This window comes from Drosophila obscura, unplaced genomic scaffold (assembly GCF_018151105.1).
Source record: "Drosophila obscura isolate BZ-5 IFL unplaced genomic scaffold, ASM1815110v1 contig_200, whole genome shotgun sequence".
Taxonomy (NCBI): Eukaryota; Metazoa; Arthropoda; class Insecta; order Diptera; family Drosophilidae; genus Drosophila; species Drosophila obscura.
The window spans coordinates 684327-696396 of NW_024542791.1; the positions used below are offsets into that span (position 1 = coordinate 684327).

General features: G+C 48.4%; 4 protein-coding genes across 6 annotated transcripts in view; 2 read left to right on the forward strand and 2 right to left on the reverse strand.

The window, feature by feature from the left end:
* The window catches only part of LOC111073070 (bone morphogenetic protein receptor type-1B), a 73443-nt gene extending 70230 nt beyond the window's left edge, over positions 1 to 3213 (forward strand). The window contains exons 3-4 of one of the 2 annotated variants that reach the window (XM_022365200.2): positions 335 to 522; positions 589 to 3213. In XM_022365200.2, coding sequence (XP_022220892.1) covers positions 335 to 522; positions 589 to 1896 — 1496 coding nt within the window. In that variant the 3' untranslated portion in view covers positions 1897 to 3213. The remainder of the gene's footprint in view (positions 1 to 334; positions 523 to 588) is intronic. The other variant, XM_022365202.2, reaches the window with a different exon arrangement.
* Positions 3209 to 4069, reverse strand: LOC111073075 (troponin C). Of its 2 annotated transcripts, XM_022365206.2 has the most exons (3): positions 3887 to 4069; positions 3389 to 3806; positions 3211 to 3325 (listed from the first exon to the last, which is right to left on the reverse strand). In XM_022365206.2, exons 1-3 carry the CDS (start codon positions 3887 to 3889, stop codon positions 3297 to 3299), a joined length of 450 nt encoding a protein of 149 aa, XP_022220898.1. In that variant the 5' UTR covers positions 3890 to 4069; the 3' UTR covers positions 3211 to 3296. The 2 variants fall into 2 exon arrangements, with proteins under 2 accessions (XP_041449850.1, XP_022220898.1); XM_041593916.1 differs by lacking the exon at positions 3887 to 4069 and having other exon boundaries at positions 3209 to 3325; positions 3389 to 3812.
* A 2818-nt stretch (positions 4070 to 6887) lies between these two features.
* On the forward strand, positions 6888 to 9452 carry LOC111073071 (TBC1 domain family member 19). The gene is made up of 7 exons (XM_022365203.2): positions 6888 to 7394; positions 7804 to 7990; positions 8058 to 8151; positions 8212 to 8464; positions 8525 to 8994; positions 9053 to 9134; positions 9197 to 9452. Exons 1-7 carry the CDS (start codon positions 7131 to 7133, stop codon positions 9368 to 9370), a joined length of 1524 nt encoding a protein of 507 aa, XP_022220895.1. The 5' UTR covers positions 6888 to 7130; the 3' UTR covers positions 9371 to 9452.
* On the reverse strand, positions 9393 to 11840 carry LOC111073072 (probable cytochrome P450 28d1). Its single transcript, XM_022365204.2, has 6 exons — positions 11591 to 11840; positions 11390 to 11528; positions 11214 to 11321; positions 10046 to 10673; positions 9702 to 9971; positions 9393 to 9644 (listed from the first exon to the last, which is right to left on the reverse strand). Exons 1-6 carry the CDS (start codon positions 11782 to 11784, stop codon positions 9478 to 9480), a joined length of 1506 nt encoding a protein of 501 aa, XP_022220896.2. The 5' UTR covers positions 11785 to 11840; the 3' UTR covers positions 9393 to 9477.
* Positions 11841 to 12070: the final 230 nt, after the last annotated feature.

Consider the following 12070-nt stretch of genomic DNA (forward strand, 5'->3'; position numbering starts at 1 on the left):
ATAGTAATAATAGAATTTTCTTAGTATTTAATATTGGAATAGCAGTAGGAAGGGAATGGGTTGCACAGCAATCTTCTTAATCATGCACAGGACATGCAATTTGTGTGTGTTAATTATTTTTATTTTTTTTACTATTTATTTTTTTGCTTCTTATTTATTTTCTTGTGATTTTTTCGCTTGTGCAACGAGCTAAATCTCGTTTAAATATGAGAGAGAATTAACTGAGAATTTCTATTTGCACATATACCTCTACAGTTTGTGCCCATTAGATATATGCTTAGCCCATGTGAGCCCATTACTTATTCCTAACTCTTCCTTTCTCTTTCACTTACAGCCCGCTCCCTGACCTGCTACTGCGATGGCAGTTGTCCGGGCAATGTCAGCAATGGCACCTGCGAGACGCGACCCGGCGGCAGCTGCTTCAGTGCCGTCCAGGAGCTGTACGATGAGACGACTGGCATGTACGAGGAGGAGCGCACATACGGCTGCATGCCACCCGAAGACAATGGCGGCCTACTCATGGTAAGTTTGCGGCATATGCACAAAGAGGAATTCCATACTAAATTTGTTCTTTCATTGCAATTACAGTGTAAAGTGGCCGCTGTACCGCACCTGCATGGCAAGAACATCGTGTGCTGCGACAAAGAGGACCTTTGCAATCGCGACCTGCATCCCACATTCACGCCCAAGATGACAACGCCAGCACCGGAGCTGCCGGTGAGCAGCGAGTCCGTGCATACGCTGGCCCTGTGCGCCTCCATCATCGTGTGCCTGTCCGTGTTCATGCTGATCGTGGCCACCCTCTGCCTGACGTACAAGCGGCGGGAGAAGCTGCGCAAGCAGCCCCGCCTGATCAACTCCATGTACAACTCGCAGCTGTCGCCGCTGTCGCAGCTGGTGGAGCAGAGCTCGGGCTCCGGCTCGGGTCTGCCGCTGCTGGTGCAACGGACCATCGCCAAGCAGATCCAGATGGTGCGACTGGTGGGCAAGGGACGCTACGGCGAGGTGTGGCTGGCCAAGTGGCGGGACGAGCGCGTGGCCGTGAAGACCTTCTTCACCACCGAGGAGGCTTCGTGGTTCCGCGAGACGGAGATCTACCAGACGGTGCTGATGCGACACGAGAACATACTCGGCTTCATTGCCGCCGACATCAAGGGCAACGGCAGCTGGACACAGATGCTGCTGATCACCGACTACCATGAGATGGGCAGCCTGCACGATTACCTCTCCATGTCGGTGATCAATCCGCAGAAGCTGCAGCTCCTGGCCTACTCCCTGGCCTCGGGCCTGGCCCATCTGCACGACGAGATCTTCGGCACGCCCGGCAAGCCGGCCATCGCCCATCGCGACATCAAGAGCAAGAACATACTGGTGAAGCGGAATGGACAGTGCGCCATCGCTGACTTTGGCCTGGCGGTCAAGTACAACTCGGAGCTGGATGAGATACACATTGCGCAGAATACGCGCGTCGGCACACGGCGCTACATGGCCCCCGAGGTGCTCAGCCAGGCGCTCAATGCCCAGCAGTTCGAGGAGTTCAAGCGGGCGGACATGTACTCGGTGGGCCTGGTGCTGTGGGAGATGGCACGGCGCTGCTATACACCCATTTCGGGCACCAAGACGACAACCTGCGAGGATTATGCACTGCCCTATCACGATGTGGTGCCATCGGATCCCACCTTCGAGGACATGCACGCCGTTGTGTGTGTGAAGGGTTTCCGGCCGCCCATACCACTGCGCTGGCAGGAGGACGATGTCCTGGCCACCATCTCCAAGATAATGCTGGAGTGCTGGCATCCCAATCCCACAGTGCGACTGACCGCACTGCGCGTCAAGAAGACGCTGGGACGGCTCGAGGCGGACTGCCTCATCGATGTGCCCATGAAGATTGTCTAGGCCTGTGCTTTGCACCCACCCCCCCCCCCCAAGTACATATATATTAAATATGTTTTGTAGTCTCGTTCTAGGTTTGACCTAAGTTGCATTTAGTTTCCTTCTGTTTTTCCCTGTTTCAATTTCAAACGACAGAAAAGTCTTGTGCCCGGGAACTTTCTAGTTATAAAGTTTTGTTTCTTAGATCTAAGTTTGTCGCTGGTACTTGAGGGGTTCCCCTTTTCAGAGGTGCCTATACTACGGTTGCTTAAAAGGGCCGCGCACTGATTGTAAGCTAGAAATTGTAGCAATTTAATTTAATTTAATTTAAGGTTCATCTACATCTAGATCGTCTTTTGTTGTCAAATAAGTGCCCATGCAAAATCTTTGGTTAGAAAAATGCTTTAACTATTTGAGAAATATTATATGCACACACACAAACACACATACAAATGTATGTAGATATATTTTGAATATGAGAAGAACAAAAAAAAAAAACTATCGAAATTCGAAATTTACATGTAAAATAATAACCGCAGTAGCGGTTTAGTTATTGTGTGCCAGCTTTTTGTACCGAACTGATCGGAACAATTGAGGTAATACAGCATATAAACATGCATCATATATGTATGTGCTACTTGTATGTATGTTCTGTTTTGTATTCTAATGTTTAAGTTAAGTCTTAGCCGCATTGTGCAAAAGATACTAAAATGCTGCCTTATGTAAAATCCACAGAATTAGTTGCCTTAAGACAGAGTGTAAAGACAGAAGCCAGGGAGCTAGACTTTTTACCCCCGCCACCCTCCATTTACATACACATAAATATATTTATATATATATATATATATACACTATATAGCGATCGTGAGTCCTGGTTCTTTTGTTTTTGTTTTGTGTAAATATGGCAAAGATGTTTATAGGCCGCTAATCATACATATACATACACATATGGTATATACATATATATTATATATTATCGTTATAAGCGATGCTGTAAATACTTATATGCGAGTAGTATCTCTAACTGTTTAACTTATGTATGCCTTATCGAGTAATCCTTTTGTTTAAGCTACAACTAGACACTAAACGCTATATCCCATAGGAGCAGTTCGTAAGCTATATATATACACATATATATATAGATATAGATGTATACCGACCGATTATGGATGTGTAATGCGATATTTCAGTTTTGAGTTTTCAATTTTCAATTTTCAATTTTCAGTTTTGATTTTTCATTTTTTGTTTGTTTTTGTTTTGTTGAGTATTGCGCATAGACCTAAACAAGAACTAAAGTTTTGTACGAAAGCGTTTAGTTAATTTATTTAAAAATAATAAAAAAATTATTATTAAACCCAAAAGCTTCTTTTTCCACGTTGGTTTTTGTGTATGTCAGCAAATAATGATTACCCCCAGACGCCCGCCTACTCGCCCGCCATCATCTCCATGAATTCTGTAAGAAAATTACGCGGATTAATTTGACATCTATATGGGAAGGATGGAAATCAGAACGCACCATCAAAGTCCACAGTGCCAGAGCCGTCCGTGTCAATTTCGGCAATGATGCCATCCAAATCGCTGGACGAGAGCTTGTCATCGAGGGCGGCCAGGATCTCCTTGAGGGTGGAGGTGGTGATGTAACCATTGCCCTCACGATCGTACAAGCGGAAGGCCTCCTTCAGCTCCTTTTGTATGGCCTCGGCATCCTCCTCCTCCAGGAAATGGGCGGCAATGGCACAGAAGCCATCGAAATTCACCTTGCCGGTGTCCTCGGGATCGTTATCATCGACCAGCGCCTGCAGTTCGCTCTCCTCGAACATCTGACCCATGCTATTGAGGATCGTCTTGAGGCGTAGCGTCTCAATGAAGCCCGTCTTTTGTGTGTCGAACATTTGGAATGCCTTGCGCATGATGTCCATTTTCTCATCGTCCTCCTGCATTAAGCGTTAAGCGTAAAAGTTAATCCGTTGGCACGGCTGATTGCACAATCAATGAAAATAAACCGGATAGATACCATTTTTGTATCTGTGTGTGTGTGCGTGTGTGTGGGGCTGCGCGCGGATCTGTTCGTGTATCTTCAATTCCGATCTCCAACTGAATAGATGGCCTGCTGCTGCTGCTTCTGCTTCTGCTGCTGCTGCTGCTGTTCTAGAATGCGTTCCAACTGCGTTGGCCTGCGGGCGCGCACTAAACCGATCGTCTGGCCAAGATCATTATTTATAAACGGCATATTTTGCTTAGTGGAAGCGTCACGCAGCAGCGGCAGCAGCAGCAGCAGCAGCAGCAGCCCACCTCAGCAGAGGCAGAAGTCAGAAGGCAGCAGCAACAGCAGCAGCAGCAGCATCGCTGGCCGAGGCAGAGCTGGCGTGGCAGTAGCAGCCTCATCCATCCATCTGTCCATCCTTCACAGGGGGGTAAGTACTTTCATCCACATACATATGTATTGCTGCTTTCGGTTTTCGGCTTTCGGCTTTCAGCTTTTGGCGCAACAATTTATTAACCGCGCCATCGGAATGCGGCTGGTTGTGGGGGAGGGCTGGAGAGGGTGCAGTCCCGCAGACTGATTCTGCCCAGACGCAAAAATCTCAATCAGATCAAAGTGTTACAGGTGCACACTGGTGGCAGGGGGGTGGCTTGGTGTCGGCTGATGTCTAAGGTCGGGCCAAAGCATCGACGACGTCATCAGGTCTCTTCCATCATCTTTTTTTTCCGCTTGCCACAACGCAGCGCACGCCACGCCACAGTTATGCAAAGAGCAGCAGCACACACACACACACACACACACACACTCCCTACCAAATGTGTGTGTGTACCAGCATCCTCCCCCACATAACGGAGAGTGTGTATGTGTCTGTCTGTCTGTCTGTCTGTCGTTCGGTCACTCAGTCACTAAAAATCGACTATAAACGTCTTCACAATCAGTCACAAAATCAGCGCGATTTTCTCACGGTAATTGTATTTTTAGTACTTTATAGCAATTTTTGTCCATATGATCGTGAGTGGGCCAGATGCCCACTGGTGCTGCTGTGGCCTGCCCACAGTTCCACAAGATCTCTGCGGTTAACCGCCGCCCTGCTGCCCTGCCCCAATGCTGCGATGATGCGATTGTGGGGCTCTCTCTCTCTCTCTCCTCTCTCTATCGCTCTGCGCAAAAATGTTGATTTGGTTTTATATTTTTGCTTTAAAACAAACAAACAGGCATTCGGGCACTGGCAAATGGACATCAAGGAAGATGGACAGGCCGGCCAAGTGTGTTTGTTTCGGGCATGGGGATGGAAACTTGGATGTTGTAGTTCTCTGTTCTCTGTTCGCTGTTCTCTGTATCTGTGGGTAACCTTCCGGCGGCATTTTTTGGCAAAGGCAGCAGCAGCAACAGCAGCAACTTTTGATGGTCATTTGATTTTTATTATTTATGACAAAACGTGAAACACTTTTGGAATGTGTCCCCAGACAGGAGGTTCAGCTGCTGGGGGCGTGCAAAACGGGGTTCAGTGCGGCTCGATTGTTTTTACATACATATTTAAGAACAAAAAACAACAACAAAAAATGATGTGTTGCCCCCAGCAAAAATAGACCACGACTGCGGCACAAGTTCTAATTTCGTTGCTGACATGAAATTTAAGGCAAGATTTACGATGTAATTACCAAAACAAATGGTATTAGCCAGGAGCGCAGTCAGTGTGGTTCACAGCGAAAATATTTAACAATTTGAAGCATCCAGGTGGATGGTAAATGGGAAGCATATAGGAAGCAGTATGTGGACGCTTATTATTTTCGTAATTGCATCAAAGAATTGCCATAATTTAGGTTTTAATTCGACTTTTCAATGATCAGTCAATCGTATTGGGTTTTTCTTTTGAGAAAGAAAGATCAAAGCATCTTAGAGCATCTTAAATTGAATTAAATTCTCATCAGGTAGGGCTACAACTCTTTCCGGATCGCTGGACAATTTTCATTGACTAATTCATTTCCATTCCTCGATAAATGATTGTTGCATAGCCCCCAATTGGGCCGCATCTTCGAACAGGGCCGCAAGAAATTCAATTACAAATGTTCCGCATGTACATAAATATGCAAAGCATATGTACATATGTATGTATGTATGTACATGTGTATGAATCGTTCGGCTGAACGAACCGAAATTGATTTAAATAGTTTATGCAACGTGGTGCATCTCGTCCGACAATCAGAACTCTGACTGAACTGGACACAGCCGGGGAACGTGTCTCCGCTTTTGGCTTTTTCTCTTCTATATAATGGGTACACGGCTAATGGTAACTGAACCCTCAATGGAACCTCTGTTATTCCAATTATTTTATATAGAAATTGCATGGCTTTGGGAGCTTTAACTTTTGTGTGTATACCCAAGAGGGATATGAATAGAACTTTATATATTCCTAAGGGTATTTCCCTATCCTATTTGCTGCTTTTTCTATTACTTGGATGCCCTTCTCAATCAGGTCGACATGTTATATATCCTGGAGAAACACAAGTGAACGACCAAGTTGATGTTGGAGCGAACACTATGCGCAATGGGCCTGGACATGCGCCAGGAACAAGCTTTAGGTATATGTGAGGTCTGTGTAAAATAGTATGGGAATATTTTGGGCTTCCAACCGTTGCCCATTATGAGTGGGCTTTTCATTTTCCACATGGCAATCAACAGGAGAGGCGCAGCAGCGTCAATCATTTCGGCAACTCGTTGGCCCAGATGACAGATGCCAAAGCAAAAGAGCTGAGAGCTACCTCTTGGCCACATTGTGCAATGCCAGTCTGTGGGTGTACACATATATCGAAGGCAATTTCACGCGCCTTTGGCTGTATTTATAATGGAATTTTTGGTTGCGAGGGGCGGCTAGCCAAAAGCCAAAAGCCAAAGCCGAACCAATTCGAATCGAATTGAATCGAATCGAGTGAAACCAAACAAGTGTGTGCATTCCGTAACTATGAAGCGACGACAGCTCCGGATGCAGTCAGTCAGTCAGTCGGTTGGGGCTCAAATCCAAATCAAAGCAGGCGACAATGTTTGATCGATAAAAGTCAAACGAGTGTGTTAGAAAGTCTCAACGTTTTGGGGCTGCTAGTCACAACTCCGAAACAAAGTCAATATATTTAGTAACTAGTAAGCATTAGAGGCAGTCTGAGCTGGCGCCAAACAACGCGGCACCGCACTGAAGCAGAACTGAGAGCGAGCTGGACAGCTAGCTCCTGCTTGGGCAGGACAGAGTAGAGCAGCAGCAGCAGCAGCAGCAACGACAATGGAGGAGCTGCAGGATGCGAGCATTCACCACATGACCGCCAGGGTTATAACGGCCATCAAAACCGCCAAATGCTATGAGCCTGTCTACAAGGAGCTGCAGCGCCTCGCCTGCAGCCCCAATGTGGATCCCATCGATATGCGCAACACGCTGGAGGAGGCCATCAAGGGGGCCGGCCTGGAGACGGAGATACGCAACATTGTCTACAATCTGGTGCGCAGTCGTCTGTGCAAGCCAGAGGCCACCACCACCAAACAGCTATCGGTGAGTAGCGCAGCTATACGAATATACACAATTGATCGGTGGGGACAATATCGTATAGATATATTCTGGTATAATACACTAAATAAATTCACGGCCGCTTGGATCGATGATTGTGGCGTAATTAACCGTAAGTTGTAGCTTACAAGCTAAGACCGCTCGTGAGCCATGTGGATCGCGAGAGCGAGCTTGAGCCAGATCTGAGAGCGCTAACAGAGAGCGCTAACAGAGAGTCCAAACATTGTAACAGCTGTTAACGCAGCGCGCTAGCACGCTGTTACTCTGTGATGTTAACAGCGCTGTTGCGTACACTTTGAAAGGCTGTTAAGCAGCCCGGGACGAAGCGGTCAAGAGACACAGACCGTGCACAATGACGACTGCTAACGTAAAGTCGACTCCTTTTCGCTTGCAGAAAACCACGCTGAGTGATCCTCTGGGCTATCTGAAGCGAGCCGGAGTACTATGGGATCGACGGGTGCGCAAGAGCTTGAATGCCATGTGCACGGAGCTGAAGGTTCCCCTGCATGGACAGCCACGTATCAGCGCAGATCGGGAGGACTTTATGGCCAAATGGAATGAGCTGAGCAACTACAGCATGGGTGAGAGCACACAGTCACAGATGCATTTCCGATGCAATTAATGAATGAATTATAATGAAATTTTCAGATCTAGCCAACTATCGACCTGTGTACGCACCCAAGGATCTGCTAGAGGTGTTGCTCTCGCTGAAAGGACCTGCCAAGACCACCGAAAACACAGAGTAAGCAGCCGCTCAGCGCCAGTCCATGCTCTGCACTCTCAGCTTTTCCCTAACCCACAGCCAAATTCCACAATGGGAATTCTCGCACATTGCTCTGCCCGTGAAGAATCTCTTTGAGCTGCGGACACACTTCGCGGATCTGCTGCGCAGCGACGGCTACCTGGGTGTGCCGGATCTGACGACGCAGTGCCAGCGCATCCTGGAGGGTCGGCATGCGCCCATGTGTCAGCATTTCCTGAAGAAGGGCTGCACTCCGGCCCCATATCGAGGCGCTCTCTGGGCCGCTGTGCTGGATAGCAAGCTGCACGACTATGTAAGGGATAGGCAAACTTTTAATTAAGCACTATCTGTAGATAATCTCTCGCTGCCGCAGGACATAGAACACTGGCAGAAGCTGCGGAATACAGTTTGGACCACGGATCACATTGTGGACAAGCTGGTCTTCAAGGACATCCAGCTGACGGCCTCCAATGATGATCAGTACTTTGTGTTCGAGGATGTGCTCTATCAGGTGCTGCTCTGCTTCTCCCGCGACACGGACATTGGCAACTGTGTGGACTACGAGGCGTTTCCGGTGAAGGGCAGAACCTACGAGGGACCACCCTCGGGCGTGGTGCCCTTCCATGGGATTTGCATGTTCGCCGCTCCCTTCTGCTATCTGTACGATTCGCCGGTTAATCTGTACTATACATTCCGTGCGTTCTATATACGATACTGCCACCGACTGACCACCATCAATACGCATCCCCAGGGAATTGTCAGCCTCTGTCTGCTGTTCGAGAAGCTGCTGCAGACCTATGAGCCGCAGCTCTGGTCGCATTTCCGTGAGCTACAGATACAGCCGTGAGTACACACAAACGACACTTTGGAAAGGATTCTAATCAGCCTGCAATCTTTACAGTTTGCGCGTTGTCTTCAAGTGGCTAATGCGCGCCTTTTCCGGACACCTGCCACCCGATCAGCTTCTGATACTTTGGGACTTGGTGCGTAACTTTCTCAAACTGCTTTCGATCGGAAGACTTCAAACCCCGTTCAATCATTTCAGATACTGGGCTTTGATAGCCTGGAGATTCTGCCACTGTTTGCCATTATTATTTTAAGCTTTCGCAAGGAGAGCCTCATGCAGGTGGCTTCCCTGGACAACATCGAGGCCATACTGGCGGATCTGTCCTCGATCAAAGTGCTGCCCCTTGTTCAATTAGCCCTGAGTCGAGATTAGTGATTCGAATCGGTGGTTCGTTGCTGGTGAAAATTCTATGTAATTACTCGTATTAAATTGAAATTGTCCACAACTGAAAAAACGATCGATCCAGTGGGGCTGATGGTTTATTTGCGCGTCTCAAAGTCCAGCCAGATGCCGCCCTTCAGGGTGGCCATAAAGTAGGTGTCATCTAGCTCGTTGTCCGTTCGTGTCTTCGGATTGACTTTAATTTCAAAGTTCTGCACAATCTCCACCAAGGCGGCCTTGAGTTGGGTGAGTGCAAACCGCATGCCTGTAAGCAGAAGGATCGGTTCATTCTGATCTGAGACTGACAAAGACCGAAACACACCTGGACAAACGCGCGGTCCGTCGCCGAAGCCATAGTAGACGCCAGCTTCCCGATATTTGCGCACACCGCCATTGACTTCCAGGAAACGCTCCGGCTTGAATGCCTCCGGCTCCTCGTAGTACTCAGGATCGTGGTGCATTGAGTTGGCGGGAATGATCACCACATCTCCGGGCTGGACACGCACGGTCACACCATTCTTGTTCACAAAGTCATGGGCCTGCGTCACCAATTTGCGGGCGGATAGCAGGGGCGTAAAAATACGCAAAGTTTCTGGGAGTTCAGAAACCATGGAAATAAATTGGGAGGAGTACTGCCTCGGTGGGCAGAGGTCAGTGTTTCCTTACCGTGAATACAGGCATCGATGTAGGGCAGTTCGCTCAGCTGCTCAAAGGTTAGATCTCCCTGGCCAATCTCATCGCGCACCTTCTGCTGATCCGCCGGATAGCGGCCCAGCAGCAGGAGCGTGTGGGCGAGCACCAGAGCCGTCGTCTCGAAGCCATCGGTGAGGAATGTCATCGTGTGCGATGTCAGCTCCACGGTGTTCAAGCCCTTCTTGTCCTGCAGCTGCAACATGTAGTTGAGGAAGTCATCGCGCTGTTGCTTGGGATTCTCTCGCCGCAGAACGATGCTTTTCTCCATGATGTCGAAGAAGAACTGCTCCACATCCTTGGCGAACAGCGCCACGCTGTACAGCTTGCGAATGGGTGGCCAGAGGTTCGCGGCCATGGTGTAGAAGATGAAGCCAAAGGACTGCTCGAACACGCGCTTAATCATGCCCACCAGCGGCGTGGGGGTGTCCGTGAAACTCTGGGCGGAGATGCCCAGCACGCAGTCGGATACCACCTCGGTGGTGTAGCACAGGCAGAGATCCTTGGCATTGTTGCCATCGGCGGTGGCCATGCGCTGCTGTCGTTTGATGTAATCCACAAAGGCCTTGCACACGCTCTGCGACACTGGATAGACGGCCTTGACCTTTTTTGGGGAGAGAGCGCGAGAGAGAATTGAAAATTTGTGGGTAAGAAGATGCAATTTAACCCAAGAAAATAACTCAATCAAAGCTCTAAAATTCTCCGAGAACCAACAACCTTCAATTGACAGCGCAGTTTTTATATTTCATTGGATTGCTTCTCCTTTGATAGTCTATACCAGGCATCGGCACGCAGTCACTCACATGCTTTAGTGCGTCTATGTGCGAAGACACGAAGGCAAATACGTTGCTTATTTCTCTGCCGCTGCGGCAGCCGAGCAATTGTGCAAAGGGCACACGAAGATGGTTCTCTGCCGCGGCGGTAGACGAGCCGAACCGCACGAAGTTTGTACGCTCTGCGTGTGCCGACTTCGCTGCCCGAGATTTATTCAATTGCACAGTGCATACGACGCTATGCGATTCAGATGTTCAATCAGTTAGAGCGACACTCCCAGTTTGCTATTAGATACATCACAACGTCAAAATACACTACGCTACAAATATGCCCACGTAATTATACAGCAGCACTATCGGCACTTACTTACCCGATTGGCTGATAGTCCGGGTGTTATCTCCGCACGCCTCTCCTTCCACTCCTCTCCCATTAGTACAAATGGATTGTTGGCCAAGATCTGGTCCACCTTTTTGTTTGCCTATAGAGAGAGAAAAAGACTGCGGTGTAGCGAGAGCTAAGAACAGATCTACGAGTACCTTCACTTACAAACTTTCCAAATTCGTTGTCGTGAAAACTACGGAACTCGCCCACAAAAATCTTGTGTGCATATTCCGGACACAGAATCATTAGCTGTGGGACTCGTGTGTTGAACACACCCACAACCCTATCCGTGTCCTTGTACTGCCTGCAAGTGGAGCCAAAATTGGGAAAATACTTAAGCCTGAGTGTAACGTAACTTTTCCTTACCGATAGATATCATCAATGTCGTAGGCCATGTTCCGCTTTTGGGTGAAGACGCTGGGAAAGCTGCCCACAAAGGGCCATGCCTTGGCCGACTTAATGCCACGCTTCTTCCAGTAGCTAAAGTTCCAGGTCAGGAATATGTAGACCAAGGCCACCAGCGCGGCCAGCAGCAGCAGCAGGGCACAAATGGGACACATGATGCGACCGGTCGACAGCACAGATGGAACCAACTGAGGCTCAATTGAGCAGCCAGCCCCAATGATTTCAATTGAACCTGATGTCAGTCGCAGCTATATACGGGTACGGCGGGGTGGTGGAAATCACTTGGATTCGCCTAATAAATAAATTGATAGAACGAACTGGCTGTTTGCCGGCTGCGATTCCGGGATGGAACACAAAACACACAGCACAACAGCCCCCACCAACAACGTTTCATTGTGTGATAAGATTCTGGTTTGCTATCAAGATCAAGAGCTAGAATTA

Coding starts and splice junctions, on each gene's coding strand:
- LOC111073071 (XM_022365203.2), top strand. CDS start 7,131: ATGGAGGAGCTGCAGGATGCGAGCATTCACCACATGACCGCCAGGGTT. Junction 8,465..8,524: donor ATAGCAAGCTGCACGACTAT/GTAAGGGATAGG, acceptor TCGCTGCCGCAG/GACATAGAACACTGGCAGAA. Junction 8,995..9,052: donor CGTGAGCTACAGATACAGCC/GTGAGTACACAC, acceptor CAATCTTTACAG/TTTGCGCGTTGTCTTCAAGT.
- LOC111073075 (XM_041593916.1), bottom strand. CDS start 3,812: ATGCAGGAGGACGATGAGAAAATGGACATCATGCGCAAGGCATTCCAA. Junction 3,326..3,388: donor TGGCACTGTGGACTTTGATG/GTGCGTTCTGAT, acceptor ATTTTCTTACAG/AATTCATGGAGATGATGGCG.
- LOC111073072 (XM_022365204.2), bottom strand. CDS start 11,784: ATGTGTCCCATTTGTGCCCTGCTGCTGCTGCTGGCCGCGCTGGTGGCC. Junction 11,322..11,389: donor ACAACGAATTTGGAAAGTTT/GTAAGTGAAGGT, acceptor CTCTCTCTATAG/GCAAACAAAAAGGTGGACCA. Junction 9,645..9,701: donor CGGACCGCGCGTTTGTCCAG/GTGTGTTTCGGT, acceptor TTCTGCTTACAG/GCATGCGGTTTGCACTCACC.